Below are 20,670 nucleotides of genomic sequence, written 5' to 3' on the forward strand. Positions count from 1 at the left end.
CCCACATCCTCTGCAAGAGCAGCTAGTTCGCCAAACCACTGGGCCATCTCTCCAGCCCCTAGAGCTGAAGTTTAATGAGCTAGTGAAATACAGTCTGGTCTTGTCTTGTGATGTGGGGTGTTAGCAGCCTTATCTTGACATAGCCCCAACCAGCAGTTTATGGTCTGCCAAGTTACTAACCTAGGATCTTCAGTAGTTTAGGTACATTAAGTACAGCGTCCCATGTATGATAAGCCCAAAATAGGTTTATCAAGATATGACCTTTCATAACTGAAAACATTTCATGTGTATTGTTAAGCAAAAATAATTTAATAAGTATTTAAATCCTCGTATCCTAGCAACCATTTGAAAAAAAATAATACTCAAAAACTGGAAGGAAAATAGTAACCATGATTGCCTATTAATGGGAAATATACACTGGTGGATGTTTTTACATTTTAATTGATTTTCTGTGTGTGTGTAAGCACATGTGCCGAAATGCTTGTGTTGTGGTAGAGAACAACTTATGTAAGTTGGTTCTTTCCTTTCACCTTGTGGGTTCCAAGACTTGAGCCCGGATCATCAGGCTTAACAACAAGCACCTTAACCTGCTCAGCCATCTCGCCAGCCCCATTTCCTGTTTTTAAACCTTGGAATCAAATAGGATAGTACTCCTAGTTTCTGTTTTCTGTAAGCTTGTGTAGTGCATGCTAGGGATGAAACGCAGGGCCTTGCATGTGCATGCTAGGCAGAGCTCTACCACTGAACTACATCCCCAGTCCTTGGGGCTTTTTGTCCAGTAGCAGTGGTTATTGGAGACAGGGTCTCACTGTGTAGCCCTGGCTGACCTAGAACTCACTATGTAGACCAGGCTGGTCTTAAACTTACAGAAATCTATCTGCCTCTGCAACCTCTTCTAGAATTAAAGGTGCAACAATGTGCCTGGCCAGTCCTGTTGTTTTGTTTGTTTGTTTTGAGACAGCGTCTCACTAAGTAACCTAGGCTGGTATCAAACTCATGATCCTCCTGCCTTCCGGGGCTGGGATCACAAGTTCAAACCCCCATACTTGTCATGTTTGTCTTACTGCGGTACTCATTTTATCACAATACATACAAAAATTCCAGCTTCACAAAGCCATGGCTTCACCAGAAATATAATGTAATGTGATGTTAAAATCATGAACTGCCTCATCAAATAAATAGTTTGGGTGGTGTTTAACAGATAAAGGTAGATTTTGCTATTTCTCTTAAATTTAGGATATCCTATCTCTGAGTTCTCTAGAGTCCTCTGGATTCTTGACCACAGTTTTAGAAGCCCTAATTTCACTAGAATTTAAGCTATGGGGACTACCTGCTTCCTCTAGATAAACAGTTCACCATATATCTGCCTACAGAAAAAGTATAACACAAATCTCTGTCATAATAAAGATGTAAAGAAAATCCAATTTGAAAAAGGAAAAGTAAACGTTTTTAGGGTGAAATAGCTTATGCCAGTAATCTCAGTACTTTGGAGGCTGAAACAGGAGAATTTCACAATTTCAAGGCCGGGGCTGGAGAGATGGCTCAGCAGTTAAGAACACTGATTGTTCTTCCAGAGGTCCTTAGTTCAATTCACAATTTCAAGGCTGTCTTGAGGCTTTGCCTCAAAAGGAGGAGGAGGAGGAGGAAGAAATAATCCATCCTTCCTATAAAATTAAAATCATGAGATGTGAGCTTAAACATCCAGTGAATTGCAGTATAAAAGGATGTCATTGACACTAGGATGTTAATAGTAATTTTCTTACTTAGTATTTAAACCTAGCAGAGCACAGTGGTTCATGTCTGTTCTCCTAGCACACAGAAACCGGGGTAGCAGGGTTATTTAAAGTTCATCTAACCATAGCAAGACCTTTATACAAACCAAACTAAAGCAGAAAAGAAAGTTATATGAAATCTACTCCAAATATTATTTTTATAGTCATTTGGTTTTCTACTATAAAAATTTTACATTGAGCTATGCAGTGGTAGTGTAAGCCTTTAATCCCAACACTCAGAGGCAGAGGCAAGAGGATCTCTGAATCTGAGGCCAGCCTGGTCTACAGAGTTCTAGGACAGCTGGGGCTACACAGAGAAACCTTATCTTGAAAAAACTGGAAAGAAAAATTTGTTTTGTTTTTGTTCTTCATCTCTTTTAGTGGAAAAAGATGGAAACCATCATACAAAGGAGACGCATTTCAATAATTTATATAGCATGGTACATTACTGCGAAAATATAACGGAATGCAGAAGAATACAGCTTTTAGCTTACTTTGGTGAAAAAGGATTTAACCCTGATTTTTGTAAGAAATACCCAGATGTTTCTTGTGACAATTGCTGTAAAACAAAGGTAAATTATGTCATTTAAAATTATTTAATAATTGCTTGGTGGTGGTGGTGGTGCACATCTTTTTTTTTTTTTTTTTATAATTTAACTTTATTTTATGTGCATTGGTATGAAGGTATCAGATCCCCTGGAACTGGTGTTTCTGGCAGTTGTGAGCTGCCATGTGGGTGCTGGGATTAAACCCAGGTCCTCTGGAAGAGCATCCGCTGCTCTTAACCGCTGAGCCATCTCTCCAACCTCAGGTGGTACACATCTTTAATTCCAGCACTCAGGAGTCAGGCAGGCTGATCTCTTGAGTTTCAGGCCAGACTGCCTACAGATCAAGTTCCAGGACAGTAAGGGCTACACAGAGAAACCCTATCATAAGAAACCAAAAAGAAGGAGGAGGAGGAAGAAGAAGAAGAGGAGGAGGAAGAAGAGGAGGAGGAGGAAAAGGAAAGAAGAAGAAAAGAAGAAAAAAATTAATAATTATAAGAAAATTGCTGGCTTTTTTTTTTTTTAACTTAAAAAAAAAAGAGGCCACGTATGGTGGTGAGTAAGACAGACAGATCTGAGTTTGAGGCAGCCTAGTCTACATAGTGAACTCCAGGACAGCCAAGGCTACATTGTGAAACCCAGTCACCAAGAAATAAGTAAATAGATAAATAAATAAAAGACCAGGCATAGTGGAACATGGTCTTAGGAGGCAGTAGCAGGAAGATCAGGAATTCAAGGTGGTCCTCCACTACATAATGCATCCATGCCACTGGGCCACTTGAAACCTTTCAAAAGTAACAAAAAATAAACATCCAAAAAGATCCAACATGGACAAGCAGGGTATTTTAAATTTAACTATAACTTATGTTTAGAGATCTCATTTTCAAAACAGTAGTAGTAATGGTATTGTTTGAAAACTGCTTGTTTAACTGTAAAGAACAATGAAAAAGACATGATGATACAGTCCCAGCAGTTCAGAGACTGAGAAGAGAAAAAGAGAGTTTAAGGCCAACCTGGACCACATAGTGAGATCATGTCTCAAAAAATACTAATAATGATATTGCTGATGGCATGACTTCTGGATAAGTTTAATATTGTCTGACCTAAAATAATCCTCATTAGGTACTTATGGCAATTACACACACACACACACACACTTCCCTAGTACTGGGAATTGATCCTAGGACGTCAAACATGCTAGATAAGTGCTCTACCAAAGAACTGTATTTCCAAGCCTCTACCTTTTTATTGTGTGTGTGTGTGTGTGTGTGTGTGTGTGTGTGTGTGTGTGTGTGTGTGTGTGTGTGTATATATATATATATATAATTTTTTTTATTTTTTGTTTTTTTGAGACAGGGTTTCTCTGTGTAGCTTTGGATCCTATCCTGGCACTCTCTCTGGAGACCAAGCTGGCTTCGACCTCACAGAGATCCGCCTGCCTCTGCCTCCCGAGTGCTGGGATTAAAGGCGTGTGCCACCAACGCCCGGCTTTATTTTATATTTTTAAAGAGATCTTAATAGTTGTCCTAGATTGCTCTGTCAACTTGGCACAGCATAGATTCGACTGAGAAAGGAGTCTCAATTGAGGGAGTGCCCAAAAATCAGACTAGCCTGTATGCCTACTGTGGGCAGCAACATTCCCTGGGCAGATGGTCCTAGTCTATATAGGAAAGCTAGCTAAGCATGAGCCAACAAGCAGTGTTCTTCCATGGTTTCTGTTTCAAGTTCCTGCCCCATCTTCTGTCAGTGATAGACATACTTGTAAATTGGAATAAATCCTTTTTTCCCCCTAAGTTGCATTTGGTCAGAATGTTTTATAACAGCAACAGAAATCAAGTATAGCCCAGGCTGGCCTCAAATCTTCTGCCTCATACTCCCAAGTATTGGCATTACAGATATTTAGGCACCACACCTGGCTTACAGTTTCATGTTCTAATGTTTATGATGGCTCACTGTTTACAGACTTTTGCACACTTGCTATATTATTTAACACCTGCAGTGTGCCAGGAACACCCACTGAAGGGAGGCAGACATGTAATACAGCTTAATAAGTAGTACTTAATAAGTAGTACAGCAATGAGTAGGGCTAGACAGAGCAGAGAGTAATTTACTCTTGGTGGGAAATCTGTAGATTCATTGTCCTTTCCACCTGCAGCACCCTTAGAAATGCTGTCAGTCACTTCCTTGCAGAGTACCTGCTCTGTGGCAGGCTCTGTTCTAGGAATTTAGGGTACATGCCAATATGGAGAATTAGGATAGATGGAAACAGAAGGATCATCTAGTGATGAGGAAATGAGAAGAGGAACTAAAAGGAAATGATTTAGGAAAAAAGAGATCACCTTGTTTGGTGGCCCATATAGTTAATCCCAGCGCTCGAGAGGTATATGTTAGAGTTCAATGCTAGCATGGTCTACATAGTGAATTCCAGACCAGCCAGGGCTATATAGTGGGACCTTGTCAATAAAATAAAATAAAACAATAGCACCAAAGACTGGAAAGAGATGAGAGAATTTGTGAACTGCACTAATGGACAGTGCTTTTCATCCTAAAGGCTGTCGTCTCATAAGAGACATAAAATACCTCTGTGAAGGATGAAGGACTTACTTTTCCTACTCAGAGTGCTGGTAGGTAGTTGAAAGACAAGATACATGTTTGAAGCAACAATAACATACCCACAATAGAGGCCTAATTATTCCAGAACTTAAGAATGAACATTTGAAACTTCCTTAGTTTTTAATCTACATTTTAGTGTGAAAATGAATTACAAGTTTTACCACAACTAATATTAAGCTCTAGTAATCTGGGTCTCCTCATCTTAATTAGAGCAGAAAGTAATTTTTTTATTCATAGGATTATAAAACAAAAGATGTGACGGATGACGTGAAAAATATTGTAAGATTTGTTAAAGAACACAGTTCATCACCAGGAACAAGAAATACAGGTCCTTCTGGAAGATTTACTCTAAACATGCTGGTCGACATTTTCTTGGGTAAGTCATCTGCTGTACTGTATGGGTTCTATCAGTTAAAATTAAACATCTAAAGAAGTGATTACAAGTGCAATAAAAAGTCACTAATTTTCACATAGAAAAACATAATAGGACTGGCAAGATGACATAAAGACCTGAGTTTGATCCCCAGAACCTACATAAAGAAATCCAGACTGGCTCGGCATGGTAGCACATACCCTTAATCCCTGGGCTTGACCCTAGCACAACATGTACAAGTTAAAGGTGATGGAGAGTGAGGCTGGGAAGGGGAAGGTGAGATTGTGACTTGCCTGTCCACCCTCATTCTTCTCTATATCCCTCCCTCCCTTGCCAAGGTGTCATACATCATAATGCCCATGTAATTTATATCATTTGTGTATGACAAGATACAGTCAGTCTCCTAATTTTAAGCAGTTTCATTTCAGGACATATTTTCCATTATAAAAAATGGAATGGTAAAATAGTCTTTCAAACTAATCTTTGCCCACATCTCTGTTAGACTTATCATGTAGATTTATAAAAGATTAGTAGCCAGGAGGTGGTGGCACACTCTGAGTTTGAGGCCAGCCTGATCTACACTTGGGAAACAGAGACAGGAAAATCACTACAATTTCAAAGTTAATCTTGTCTATGTATTGAATTTCAAGCCAGCAGGATTGCATAACAGACTGTCTCAAAAAGTTTTTTTGAGTCCCAAACACTTGAGACACAGGCAAGCAAGTCTGTATAAATTCAAGGCCATCCTGTTCTACATAGCAATTTCGAGACCAATAAGAACTACATAATGAGACCCTGTCTTTAAAAAAATTTCTGGTTTTTCAAGATAGGGTTTCTCAGTGTAGCCCTGGTTGTCCTAGAACTCATTCTGTAGACCAGCCTGGCCTTGAACTCATAGAGATCTACCTGCCTCGGCCTCCCAAGTGCTGGGATAAAAGGCATGTGCCACCACTGCCAGGCCAGAAAAAGAAAGAAAAGAAAAAAAAAATTTTTTGAAACTTACCCTGTCTTTAAAACAAAAAACCACATTTTTTAATTTAATTTTTAACTTAACATCGTGTTAAGATGAAAAGGTCACTGCTGTTCTTGGGTGACAGAGAAAGGAGCAGTGCAGGCACTCCCAGCTTCACCTCTTTTGAGATCTGGTGAAATGCTACAGGTTGGTTTTGGAATTTATATATGCTTTATCAAAGTGTAACTAAATAAACAGACTTAAAAATATGTACTTTAGGCCTGGAGAGATGGCTTGGAGGTTGAGAGCACTGACTGTTCTTCCAGAGGTCCTGAGTTCAATTCCCAGCACCCACATGGTGGCTCACAACCATCTATAATGAGATCTGGTGCCCTCTTCCTGCCTGCAGGCATACATGCAGGCAGAAAATTGTATATATAGTAAATAAATCTTTAAAAAAACATAGGTACTTTATAATTGAATAGATATTAAATAAGTAGGACCAGAGATGATATTTAGAGAGCTGATTCGAAGGCTCTTACCTAGCATGTGGAAGATCCTTAGTTCAGCCCCAGCTCTGGAAAAAAAATGTCAAAAGGTCTTTGAGGGCCAGCAAGATGGCTCAGCAGGTAAAGATGCCTGCTACCCATCCTGACAACCTGAGTTCAATCCCTGGGTCCCATGTGGTTGAGAGAGAGAACCCACAATGAATATATAAGTAAAAATTCTTTTAAGAGTCCTGTGAGCGGGGTGATGGTGTGACACACCTGGGTGTGATGGTGTGACAGACACCTGTAATTCTGAGCACCTGGAAGGCGGAAATGGGAGGATCAGTAGTTCAGGCAACTGTGAGGCCAGCATGGGCTGCATGAGACTCTGTCTCAGAATACAAACAACATAAACAAAGTAGAGTAGTGTGAAGCTATTACATGAATTCTTAATTCCTTTGTTCTGTTTTTCTAATACAGTTTTATAAGCTGTGAGTGCAACATTTTGAAATAGCAAGCTTAATTTTGTTGTGGTTTTTGGTCTTAATTTTGCTGTGGTTTTTGGTCAACATGTTATAAAACAAGGAAAGATGGGAGTAGCCAGGGCTGGGTGGAGTGCAAGCTCAGTGTGCACAGGTGCTGGCTCCCACCCCCACCACTCAGAGAAAAAAGTACATGCCACCACAGAAACCTTAGAATTCTCCTCAGATATGCTCTTAATTGTGAAATGAGGGTCTGTTTGTGCTGTGGGGTTTCCCGTGGAACAGATGATCCCTTCTGTTTTTCCAACGACACCCTTGAATGACTATTTAGTCTCTTCTGTATGAATAAGGATACAGCCATACTGACTCATCTGACTTTCTGAACCTTACTAGGGAGTAAGAGTGCAAAGATTCAGTCAGGAATATTTGGAAAGGGATCTTCTTATTCACGACACAATGCCGAAAGACTTTTTAAAAAGCTGATACTGGACAAAATTTTGGATGAAGACTTATATATCAATGCCAATGACCAACCAATCGCCTATATGATGCTAGGAACTAAAGCCCAAAATGTGCTAAATGGCCATTTAAAGGTAAGTATTTCATATGAGTATTTTACTATCTCACAGTGAATGCACCAGAATATATCATGACAAAGTTTGGTATCCTTCCTGAAGCTTTAGGTACTAAATTTACATATACATTCCCTTAGGAATGTATTATGATCTTAATTGGAAAGAGATCTTGAAACTGAACCAATTATATGACATTTGTCAAGATGAATTTAATAGATATTCAAACTACTAAACCTTGCTATATTCGTTCAATAAGCATTATGGGCCAGCAAGTAGGTAAAGGCACTTACTACCAGGCTTCATGACCTGAGTTAAATCTCTGAGACTTATGTGAACAAAAGGAGAGAGCAGATTCCTGTAAATTGTCTTTTGCATACACATCATAGTATGCATGTATGTGTGCATACAGGCATGCACACATACACACAAATAAATAGAAGAAAAATAAGCACTTATTGAATGGTGCTCTCATTTGCCAGGCCCTGGAAATAGAAAAATGAAAAATGTACAGCCCTTGTTCCCAAGGGGGTTTTACTACCTTTTGGCAGGAAAGCAATACAGGATAGGCAACGTGGCTCCAGAGGTAAAGGTATTGCCATTCAAGCCTGGCAACCTGAATTTGATCCCCAGAACCCAGGTAGAGGGAAAGAACCGACTCCACAATGTCCTCTGACCTCTACACATTCACCAAGACATACATATATGCACACTCATGCAAACACACACACAAAATATTAATGAATAGAATTTTAAAAGAAATAAAAAATAAAGTCAAACACTGAAAAGAGCCATTCCTTAGGAATAAGTGTACTTCTGCCCACGCCTCTGATTGCTTTCTTTCTCACTAAGGTGGACTTCATGGAAACAGAAAATTCCAGCAGCATAAAAAAACAAAAAGCTTTAGTGGCCAAAGTATCCCAGAGAGAAGAGGTAGTTAAGAAGTGTCTTGGAGAACTTACAGAGGTCTGCAAATTGCTGGGGAAAGTCTTTGGTGTTCATTACTTCAATATTTTTAATACAGCTACACTCAAGAAGCTTGCAGGTAAGTACCTGTGCACCTTGCTCTTCTAGCCCAGATCAGTGGCCACAAAGTTCTTACCAAAGGACTCTATTGTCTCTACAACAGTGTCCATTTGCTGCTGTTGAGACAGGGTTTCACCATGTCACCCTGACTGGCCTGGATCTCACTATGCAGACCAGGCTGGCCTTGAACTCCCAGAGGTCTGCCTGCCTTACCTCCTAAGTGCTGGATTAAAGGGATGTGCCACGGTGCCATGATGAGGCAGAAGTTTAGTATGGGTGCAAACATCTAATCCTCTGGCCCTTGACTCCTGAGTGCTGGGCTAATAAGCATGAGCTGCTGCTAAGGGATTTTTTTGTAAGTCTTGGTCTATTTTAATTATTTTTGGTTTAATCTCACATCATTTAAACTCTTTCTTCAAGTAAAAACATTTAAGATGTATGAAGTTCAGATATGTGCTATAATTTTAATCTTATATTTTTCTTTAAAACTGAATGTTAGGATATGAATAATTGCCATCTATAAAGCCAGATGTCAATTATTTTTTGCCTTCCCTCATGATGCTCAGCTATTTCCGTGCAAGTGCTTTGCAAGGAGAATGTAAACATGAAAGAAACTATCTTGGGCGTCTTTGAATCTGGATCTGTGACACTGCTATGTCTTTAGTTAAGAAATATTTGCTGATCTGAGTTATTTGCATGGGCTGAGATAGCTTAACCCAGAATTTCAGTGGTAAGGTCTCTGGAAAATAAGTTACTGTTGTAATTGACTGCAGTATATTCCCTTCTGTGCTCTTCCTTCATGAAACCTCATAATCATCACTCTGTTCCGTTCCCATCCTACCATCAAATCACTGTCCTGTTCAGTTACCAGCCTCTATTTTCCCTTGTGTCATCACTGGCATTCCCAGTCTGGTTTTGGTTTTGGCTCACAGTGGTGTTGTGCTGGGAATTTAACCCTGGGACCCATGTCCGATAAGCTGCAGCCCCACCTACCATTCTGTTCCATTACGGGAGCTTTTTCAATGATACCAGAAGATACCAACAGAAAGTTAGACATCTCAGTGACAAAAATATAACTGCTTTATCGACTCTGAAACACCTTTTTAGGTCATATAAAGTACTCAGTGTTGCTTGCAAGAAAACTACAAAATACAATCATTTCTCAAAGACAACACTTTATTAATTTTTTTTTAATTTTAAGTGCATTGTGTTTTGCCTACATGTATGTCTTTGTGAGGGTATCAGATCCCCTGGAACCTGAGTTATAGAAAGTTGTAAGCAGCCATGTGGGATTGAACCTCGGTCCTCTGGAAGGGCAGCCAGTGCTCTTAACCTGTGAGCCATCTCCAGTCCATCAGCACTTTATTAATACCAAATGTATTACCTATTACTTAGTCTCACTGCCTTTTTACATTTACAACTTTTTTATGCTATTATGTCTTGCATGCATGTGTACATGTATGAAACAGAGAACAGTTTCATATGTTGTTTCTCTTCATGCACCATCCACTTTTATACTTTTTTCCAGCAGGGTCTTTCACTAGGCTAGACAGTTAGGATTGTCTAGCTGTCCAGTGAGCCCTAGGATGTCCCAAGCACCTGAATTACATGCCCAGCTTTTTTTTTTTTTTTTTCCTTTTTTTTAAAATATTTTTAATTTATTTTTATTTTTTAAGTGCATTGGTATTTTGTCATAGACTGGAACTACAGACAGTTGTGAGCTGCCATGTGGGTGCTGGGAATCAAACTTGAGTCCTCTGGGAGAGCCTGCAATGTTCTTAACTCCTGAGCCATCTCTCCAGGCCTACATGCCCAGCTTTTACATTGGTGCTGGCAACCAAACTTCCGTCCCCATGCCTGTGCAACCAGGACAATACTGACTGAGCCATCTCCTCGGCCCCTGATGATCTTTCTGAAGACATTTCATGTCATTAAACTCACTCTGTGAGGTACCAATAACAGTGAGTTTGTTGACCTGCCAACAGTATTAATTATTAATAGCTGTCCTTAAGATCTCACATGCACAAGCAGGAATGAGCACAGGACAGCTGCAGTTTGTCCAGCAGTATTCATAGGATACTTCTTGACCTCAGAAACACTGTGTGAGTTAGAATCAGTGAAAAATGGTGGGCTCCCCCCCCCCTTGGCTATTATGGTAGTTTCTGCACTGGTCTCCTTAATTCCAGATGTGAGCATGGTATGTGTTTAATTTTTCCAAAACCACTAAAGCTGCAACAGCTCACTAGATACAATACAATTCTGTCAAAGGGTCAAAGGGTCTGCATCTGTTTGCCTCTCCCACTTCATCTCCCACTAACCTTCATGGACCTTCTGATCTACCCCACAGTCTATCACTTTCCCTCTAAACATAGGAATGAGGTAAAAATCACAGATGGGAAAGGATCTGAAATCCACCCTCTGCTCAAGTCAGAGATGCAGGGATTAGCACCTGCTCACTCCCCAAAGCCAGCACCCTTGGTCTCCAGAAAAAGCCAAGTCTTCTTGGTCTCTTCCACTGCTTCTTACTCCATCCTTCTTCCTTCAGAGCCACTAAGCGCCCCTTTCTGTTCTTTCCCATACAGCAGACCTTTAAACCACAGGCTTGCCCAGCCATAAGATGTATGTGCTTATCTCTACAGAGGACTCCAGGTTCCACTTGCTTCACGCTATGTGGGACTGCCAGATGAAGAACAAGCCAGAGCTGGGGCAGCATTGATACAGTGTCTGTTGAGGTGGAACGTACATGCCTGCAGTGCAGGGAAACAGTCAGAGCTAGAAATAGAATGTGGGTGCTCCCACCAGGTGTTGGTGGTGCTCACCTTTAATTCCAGCACTTGAGAGGCAGAGGCAGATGGATCTCTGTGAGTTCGAGGCCAGCCTGGTCACAGCTTCCAGGTGAAGCTCCAAAGCTACAAAGAAACCCCATCTAGAAAAAAAAAATGTGGGTGTTTCTAACAGACAAGTCTTGGTGTCAGGGACAGTGGGCAAAAGCAGAGTGCTGGAAGTCTGAGCACACCACACAGATCCTACCCTTTACTTTCGGCAGGCACCTGGCTGTCTCCCTCTCACTACCTTGTTGTCTATGCCTTTGCTGCTGAAAATGGATGGTGGGTCCTGCCATCTGGCCTGTCTGCTGCATTTCTAGTCTAACTTTGCCTTTTAGGAAACTCCCCATGTGCCTGGTGCCCAGCAATAGTTGGGTTTTGTTTTTTGGGTTTTTTTTTTTTTTTTTTTTTTTTTTTTTTTCGAGACAGGGTTTCTCTGTGTAGCTTTGGAGCCTATCCTGGCACTCGCTCTGGAGACCAGGCTGGCCTCGAACTCACAGAGATCTGCCTGCCTCTGCCTCCGGAGTGCTGGGATTAAAGGAGTGTGCCCCCAACGCCTCCTTTGTTGGTTGGTTCTTAACAAACATGAGCTAAAGATTGGATGCACTTGAATTCAGTGGGTTTTCTAGAGTGGTAATTTAAATTCTTAATTTTATGTCCAAATGCAGAATCTTTATCCTCTGATCCTGAGGTTTTACTTCAGATTGATGGTGTTACTGAAGACAAGCTGGAAAAATATGGTGCAGAAGTGATTCCAGTATTACAGAAATACTCAGAGTGGACACTGCCAGGTTCAGTACCCCGCCAAATGTGTTTTCTAAAAGCCTGTTTTAATGTTAAGCAATGTATCTTACTGAATTGGAATTGTGTGGTTAATGCATCCTACATCTGTCACACTGAAATTCAGGTCCTAGGAACAGCCCCTGGTGGTGTGGCAGGCACCTCCAAGAGGACATGGTGTTTAGTTCCCCAGGGAGGCCAGTCATTAAACCTGCTAATGGAGCACACACACGGGAATCTCTGGGCCCATGGGCCTGTACTTTGTTATGTAAGGCAAGTGCCCAAGGAGTCACAAGCCCTGGAACCCATTCCAGATCTAGCGTCATCTCACTATGTGATCTTTGGCAGGGCACCAGCAACCTCTGTGTGCTTCAGTTTCTTTATCTGAGGAAGGAACATGTTATCTAACAAGCGTGTCTAAGATAACATGTAAAAGTAGAGCATAAATGCTTTGGGAAAATGAACATGTCATTGGAACATGTCTTGCTAGTAGTCAGTGGAAAAGCCTGAATCGGTGAGGACATCAAAGCAGAGGTTCCCACAGACTGCCTTAGATGTGTTCCATGATGCCATATCACAAGCCCCAGCACTGGTATAGGAGTCCCTGGCTGAAGGAAACTGGGAACAAAGGAGTATTTTCTGTGGGGATAGTAAAGGTGCAGATTGTGCCCTCCACTAACGTGCCATACAACCTCAGCAGACCTGCTGTCTTAGTCGGGTTTCCATTGCTACGATAAGTGCCATGACCAAAAGCCATTTGGAGAGCAAAGGGTTTGTTTGACTTATATATCCCGAGTCATAGTCTACTAAGGGAAGCCAAGGCAAGAGCTGGAGCAGAGGCTTTGAAGGAACGCCGCTTACTGGCTTGTTCCCTACTTAGCTTGCTCAGCTTGCCCTCCCATACACCCCAGGACCACCCTCCCAAGGACAGCGTGGCCAAAGGTGGGCTGGGCTCCTTCCTCCTCTTCAATAATCAATAAAATAAGAGCCAGGGGGTGGTGGCACACAACTTTGATCCCAGTGCTCAGGAAATGGGCAGGGGGATCTCTGTGAGTTCAAGACCAGCCTGGTCTACAAGAGTTAGCTCCAGGACAGCCTCCAAAGCCACAGAGAAACCCTGTCTCAAACCTCCCCCACCCCAAAAAAAAAGATGCAAATACCTATGGAAATTGCTTTCTCCCTTGCAAATGTATGTTTCACTCAGACCAGGTTCCTGCTTGGTATGTGCAGTGTTCATAACAATTATGCAAAGGAATGGCTTCTGTCTGCAGGGGGTAAAATATGGTAGTGACTTTTCTGGTTTTATTAAGAGATTATTGCTTAAAGATAAGGGAGAACATAATTTGTTGCCTTTTTACAATCGAGTTGTTTTCTCAGCATGTTTAAAATGATGAATAAAATCAGCTAATACTCATGGCAACCTTCACTTTGACTCACAAAGACTAGTTGCATAGTGTAAAATGGACATAGGCCTCATGCAACAGGGTGTGAACTAAACCTGACATCTCCAGTTGAGTTAAAAAATTATCACAAATGTTGTTAAGTAATGAGTTTTGATTCTCTTTGATTAAATATAAATTGCCATTGAACACACTTGAGCTTTTCAAAATAGAAACATTTGGTTCCTGCTGAGTTGTTGAATCCTGTAGCAGGGAAGCACCAGGAAAGCAGCTAGTGTTGGGCTCCAAATGCAGGGTCACCGTGAACATCTGCATTTCCTGTCTGCAGCTGAGGACAGTTCCCCGGGCATAAGCCTGATGGGCAGCAGAGGCACTGGAAGGAGCACCCCGGGGGAGCCTGATGAGGAGGAGCCTGTATCTTCTCACTACTTTACAAATCAAGCTAGAAATGAAAGAAAGAGGAAGAAAATGCCAGCCCTCCAAAGGCCCAAGAGGAGAAGAACTAGTTACGGTGGCTTCAAGGCAAAGGGGTACGATCTCTGTCTTTTGCAGCATCTGGTGAAACAGGGAATAAAAGGTGCACATAAGTGCTCTAGTTTAAAGCACTGACTTAAATTAGCCATTATTAGTTAATAAGTTGATGGTCAAGACCTGAACCAAAATAAAAGGGTGGCTTCAGAATTTTAAAATAATCTATTTTAAAGTTTCCAAAAACATCTTGAACTTTGACCTTAACCTTGGAAATTATTTGAGGTAATTGCTTTTTGTTGTTGTTGTTGTTGTTTTGGTTTTTCGAGACAGGGTTTCACTGTGGCTTTGGAGCCTATCCAGGCTGGCCTCGAACTCACAGAGATCTGCCTGCCTCTGCCTCCCGAGTGCTGGGATAAAAGGCATGAGCCACCAATGCCTGGCTGGTAATTGTTCTTCTTCAGGTACTTTTCCACCAAAAGCTCATACACTACTTAGCCCTTAGCCTTACTCAGGGCTTTTGTGAGTTTGCCAGTGTTTGCTACAAGCCCCCTGTGGCTGTAGGATTCTCTTGGCTTCTCTGCTGCTTTTTGAGACAGAGTCTCATGTATCACAGTCTGGCCTTGAACTTGGTTTATAACCAAGGATGATGACCCTGAATTTATAATTTTTCCTGCCTCTGCCTCCCGAGTGCTGAGGTTACCAGCATGGGCTGTCACACATGGCTTATGCAGTGCTGAGGTCAAGCCCTTTGCCTCCCACATGCTGAACAAGCCAGCCAGCCCAGCTACATTCCCAGCCTTCCCCTGCTTTGTAATGCCTTGGAGGGTAGCTGAGAAGATACCACATCAGGGAAATTCAAAGGCCAGGCATGCCAAGTCTCTTTACGGCTGTGTAAGTGGCTTCTGTCTTCCCTTCCCTCCCCTTGCTTGGCTTTGGCCTGCAACTTGTCTTCACAAGGAGAAGCAGAAGTAGGGTGGCCAGGTCCTGGGAGCAGGCTTGTTTCCCACCATTGAACTGTGTCCACCAACTCCTCTCCCAGCCTCTGCCAGGTGCCCTCCACCTTCTACCTTGCATCTTTGCCTTCCATCCTGATATGGTGGTCCCTAAGAACTCCATATTATAACAGAATTGCTTAGAAAGGGGGAAACAAAGCTGCAGTGACTTTTGCAAGCTGTTATGTTTGCTTTTGCTGTTTTTCTACCTCTTCTCCTTCTGGGAGATAAAAACAAGATTAAGTGGGGGGAAGAGAAAGGAAGGCAATGTCACCAAATTGTCATTTCTTGTTAAATCCATAAACAGACTTTTTACAAGTGCTAACCCTTCTGCCAGAGTACAGAATTAAAGACATTCATAAATTTTGTGGTTTTGAGTGCGCAAGTGACCACCAGATACTCTTCAATGAGGACATTTTCTCATTTCCTTCATTTATTCCTCTCCCTTGGGAGACACTTATTGCCTTAGTCGCTCACAGAGCATGAGACCTTAAAAAGCTTCTGGTCCAACCCTCTCGGGTTTAGAGTAGGAAAAGTGGCTTGGTCTTTGTGGGAAGGGCTTGCCTGAGGCCAGGCTCCCTGGTCAATTTCAGAGGTGGGATTGGACACAGGCCTGGCACTACTGCTCAGAGCACTCGCTCTGCGTGTCTGTGGACACTCCTTGAAAATACGGGAGATCTGCTTGTTAGAAGAAAGAAGACCAATACTGTACATTGCTGCTGGCTTCTTTAATTTTCACATTTGTTTGTGAGACTGAAGCTCTTTGCTGTGTCACCTAGAGTATAATTTAAGAAAGAGTAAAACACATACTTAAACTGGGCATGAAGGGCCATGCCTAAGACCCTAGCACTTGGGAGGGAGGAGGCAGGAAGATCAGAGTTCAAGGTAATATTGAGTTCAAAGCCAGTCTGGGCTATATGACACCCTGTCTCAGAACACAAAACCAACATCATAGTATCCTACAGCCAGCACCAGTTTCCATGTCAGGTGTAATTAGTCTGTGGGTTTAAAAAGGGATTCTCTTCTGCCTACCAGCTTGGTAACTTCACCAGCAGCAGCTTCTTTGCATCTGCCCTGGTCCCTGGGTCTCACAGCCTACCCCCAGGGTGTTTCCAGCCCCACGCTGCTCACCTGTGCAGTGGGAGAATACTTGAGGCTCCTTGCCAGAGCCCTTCACCCCATCAGACCATTGGGGCTCCCTTCTCCATAATGACACACAATGAGCCAGGTGTGTTCTGGGCTCTGAGTGGGAGGAAAATGGATGAGCCGTTGAAATGGAGGCTGCTGTTGGCAGATTCATTCTGTAAATCAACATAAACAGCAGGTTTTTGCTCGGGGCTTCATTTCTCAGCAGGAAATCAGCATAGGGAAACTTCAGGCTGTTTCTCTGCCAGATCTGCAGTGAAATTGCCTTCCCTTCAACAAGAGGTTTAAAACATTGGAAAAACTCTTTACCTGGCCCTTGCAGAATGCCCTGGGATGCACCCACTGCCCTGGATTCAGGAACTGATGGTGGACCTCAGTGGGCTTGCAGAGCCTCTGAAGGGACTGCCCACTGTCACTGTAAACCCACGGACAGGGTAGCTTGTGCTTAAGTTTTATTAGAGGAAAGAAAATTACTACCCTCATGTGAGCAAAGTAGTATTGTACAGGGCTCAGCTCAGGTTGTGGCAGGGCCCTCTTCCCTGTTTACATGAAGCAGTGAGCAGGAGTTGTTGGCAGATCTTTGGGTATAGCTTGGGGGAGATGCAGCTACGTGTACCGGACACATGCCAGACCAATGCTTGAGGCAGCTTGGAGCCAGATCTGCAGCCTTCTTAGGACTAGTGTGGCTAGGAAGAGGCCACCCAGAGGTTCTGCCCCGTCTCCTCTATCCACAAAGCTGTCTTGCTTGGAACTGTGCCAGTGTAGTAATTCTAGGTTGTCTGATGGCCAGAGATTTGGGGTCTCTAAGAGATGTCTTCACTTCCTCTTTTGTCAGAATAGATCCAGAGGACTCTGAGTGAGCTATGGAATGTGTGACTGGAGGGAGGGCCTGTGGGTTGGTCACAGCCCACAGAACTGAGATAGATACTTTAGAAAGGGAAACTTACCTCCCCTTGGGGTTTCCAGACTGAAAATGTAGACAAATACAAGACCAAAGAAAATCATGCTTGTTCTCCTAGCAAGTTAACAAAGACCATTAACTTGGTCTCATTCAACATTTTTATTTTCTTTCCTTTGCCACATTTTAGGGTCTCTACTGCAAGCAGAAAAACGTCTTCTAAAAGTAAGTTCTCTGGTGTAACTGGATCCAGCTCGGCCTCATGTGCTTCTCAAGCAACATCAGTAGCAAGTAGAAAATTGGGGATTATGGCTCCCCCGAAGCCTGTAAATAGAGCATTCCTCAGGCCTTCGTATGCAGTCTCCTAACAGCACCGCTCAGCACACACATCTTGTTTGTCGGCGTCTGACCATCTGTGACTAGAAAGCTGTTAGTCTTCTTACACCGTTTGAAGTTTTCACTCCTATCTATTAATATTTAAATGTATCTCATGTGATAGTTCTGATTTTTAAATAAACATTTTCTTTGCTGCCACTGCAAACGTGGCGGCCATTGTTTCTCAGAGCATCTGAAGCAATGGCTGAATCATCTACCCCAAAGAAATTCTGAGTGTAACATGACACACTGAAGCAGAAAGAAAAGGCTGCATAGGACATTGTGAAACTGTAGCATTTCTTGTGTGAAACAAGCTCAACAAAAATCAAAAGACAAAGAAAATAGAAGACATATTACATAGTAATTCCTATAATATACAAAGAGTACCTATAAATTATTAAGAAAAAGCACAGAAGACAACAGAACAAAGGTTGTGAATAGGCTAGTCTCCCTCCCAAAAATCAAATGGCCCACAAATATGTGTGGAAATACTCTATCTCCCTAATTAAAAGTACAAATTGAAACATGAGGTGCTGTTCTTTTGCCCGTCAAATTGTCAGCACTAGTGCTGGGTATAGTGTCACACAGCTAAAAGTCCCAGTGGCTCCAGAGGCTGAGCCAAAGGATCTCCTGAGCCCAGGGATTCAGAGCCAACCTAGGCAACAGAGACACGTTCTCTTTTTTTTTTTTTTTTTTTTTTTTTAAAAAGGATAGCATAGCTGGGTGGTGGTAGTGCATTTCCTTAATCCCAGCACTCAGGAGGCAGAGGCAGGAATCCGGTCAGTATGATCCAAGTCAGCCAGGGCTACACAGAGAAACACTATCTTGCAAAAGAAAAAAGAACCTGCCTGGTCTATATTGGATAAAAATAGCCAAACTGACTCCAATGGCAAAAATGTATTAAATATTGATATACTTCCTGCTTTGCCCTTTGTGTAATACCTAACTCCTTGACCTTGCTCAGAAGGGAGCTGGAAGCCTTCAGTCCACTGTCCTGAGATGTCCTGAGACTGAGTTGGACTATACCTAGGTTGAGGAACCACCTAGTTCCTGCTACCAGGAGCCTTTGGCTGTTTAGTGGAGAGACTAGCCAAATGAGTTAGCTAAGAGCTATTTGCTTCAAAGCCTTCCAGAGCTTGCAAACCATGACTCCAGTTGGGATGCAAAGAAGGAATAGAGGACCAAATGGCCAAGGTCACCCAGAGAGCTGTGGGTCCAGCAGGGCCCAGCATTCCCTATGGCAGCCTGTGGACTGCTGCCATCTCTGCTCTAGGCCAGCTGGGTTAAGAGTTCAAGGTCATCCTCAGCTCTACCATGAATTTGACCACAGCCTGGAACACATGAGACCCTGTTTCCAAAATAAAAGGACAAGGCATTTCTCCCAACCTCCTGGCTGGAGCCCAGAGCCTGGGTGGGGGCTTTGATTTGTCTAGAATCTGACAATCACGAGCAGCAGACACAGGCTTCACTTGGCTCTAGTGAAACATCCTAGGGTGGAACTGACATAGAAACCACAGCTACCTCTTTCCTCCAACTTAGCCTCCAGTCTGAGCAAATTCCCCGGGGAAATTCACCATTCCATGTGGCAACCCCCAGAGAAGGCAAGCAAAGGCAAGTGGCAGTGAAGCTGCCCTGGGCTGGGCCCTAATGGTGTTCTGTACAGACATCCCTTAAGGGAAGGCATGAGGAAGATCCACCAGGAATGGCCAACCTGGAGCCTTCCCCTAGGAGCAGTGATCATGAGGCTTGACTCCTCAACTCTGGCCAGGCAGCATCCATGGAACCTTTGTCTTATGCACACTCCCATGAGACCCTTGTATTCCAGAGAGCTGATGGGTGACTGTGATCACTTCTGGGGACAAATGGCCTTCCATGACCTCACAGAGGAAATGTGGAGAGCCAAGTCTATGCTAAGGCCATCCAGCAGCTCAAATCCACTCATCCTCCAGCAGCTAGCCCTAAAAAGCAACACATCATAGCATACTTTTCTTTTTTATGTGGGAAGCAGAATTCAGAAAGGTTATGTAACTTGCCCAGACACAGCTAGGAAGTGGTAGTGAGCAGGGTAACACAGGTCTGCTTGCCCTGGAGTCCCGGTTTGTATCTTTTTCCTGGTGTAATTAACACAGCCCCCCTTCATTCTCAGAAATGTTCCAGTTACGACAATAAATTATATGTGATCCAGGTCTGTGTGCTCAAGAATCTCTCTGTTCTTTCTCTAAACACTCCAACCTCCTCTCCCAGCCCCATTTTTCCAAAGCCTCAGGGGCTACCTGCTCTGACCTGCTCCCTTGTAGCAGGTTCCAGGGACAGCCAGCCTGCAGAGTCAGCCAGCACAGCTCAGCTGCAGCTTCTCCACAAGAGGAAATGGAGCCCCAAGGCCCTGCTCTTCCTGAGAAACTGCTACACCTACACCTCCTGCCACAGCCTAGAAGACTCCCTCCATCCTTAGAAAGCTCCAGAAGCCTGGCCAAATCTTTTCTCCCAGCTCCACAACGGTGTAGGAGGAGGACTGCCATAGGCCTGTAAGTCTAGCTCCAGTCTAGGTAGAGGGACCATAGCCTGGACAGAGCTCTGGCAGCTTTTGTGTAGCCTCCCTGGTGGGGATCAAAGAGGCAAGTGGGTCTCGCACAGGAAGCCCACTAACTGCTCAACCCTGCAGGGTGCTATGGTCCCTACGCCTAGCTCCTGGGTGCTCTGTGCAGGGCAGAGCAAAGCTCCAGGGAGCAGACCTTGCAAGCTTGGGCTTCCAAAACAGCCTCCTGATTTTTACCCCCTCCTTCATACAGCCACATGTTCCCAGTTGATAGGAGAAGAGGCGAAAACAAGATACACAGTGGTTGGGGTAGCCTTTAGACCTGTTCTGGTGATGACTGGAATGACAACAAGCTAAACCAGGCCTGGTGGTACCTTTAATCACAGCACTCAAGAGGCAGAGGCAGAAGGATCTGAGTTCGAGG

General features: G+C 43.1%; 1 protein-coding gene across 5 annotated transcripts in view; it reads left to right on the forward strand.

The window, feature by feature from the left end:
* Positions 1 to 18,234, forward strand: part of Blm (BLM RecQ like helicase) — an 83,147-nt gene extending 64,913 nt beyond the window's left edge. For all 5 annotated transcript variants that reach the window (XM_027408257.2, XM_027408258.2, XM_035442430.1 and 2 more), the window contains 7 exons: positions 2,154 to 2,344; positions 5,168 to 5,306; positions 7,619 to 7,818; positions 8,650 to 8,842; positions 12,317 to 12,439; positions 14,157 to 14,358; positions 17,526 to 18,234. In XM_027408257.2, the coding sequence (XP_027264058.1) occupies positions 2,154 to 2,344; positions 5,168 to 5,306; positions 7,619 to 7,818; positions 8,650 to 8,842; positions 12,317 to 12,439; positions 14,157 to 14,358; positions 17,526 to 17,703 (1,226 nt within the window). In that variant the 3' untranslated portion in view covers positions 17,704 to 18,234. The remainder of the gene's footprint in view (positions 1 to 2,153; positions 2,345 to 5,167; positions 5,307 to 7,618; positions 7,819 to 8,649; positions 8,843 to 12,316; positions 12,440 to 14,156; positions 14,359 to 17,525) is intronic.
* Positions 18,235 to 20,670: the final 2,436 nt, after the last annotated feature.

This window comes from Cricetulus griseus, chromosome 3 (genome assembly GCF_003668045.3).
Source record: "Cricetulus griseus strain 17A/GY chromosome 3, alternate assembly CriGri-PICRH-1.0, whole genome shotgun sequence".
In the NCBI taxonomy this organism is placed as follows: Eukaryota; Metazoa; Chordata; class Mammalia; order Rodentia; family Cricetidae; genus Cricetulus; species Cricetulus griseus.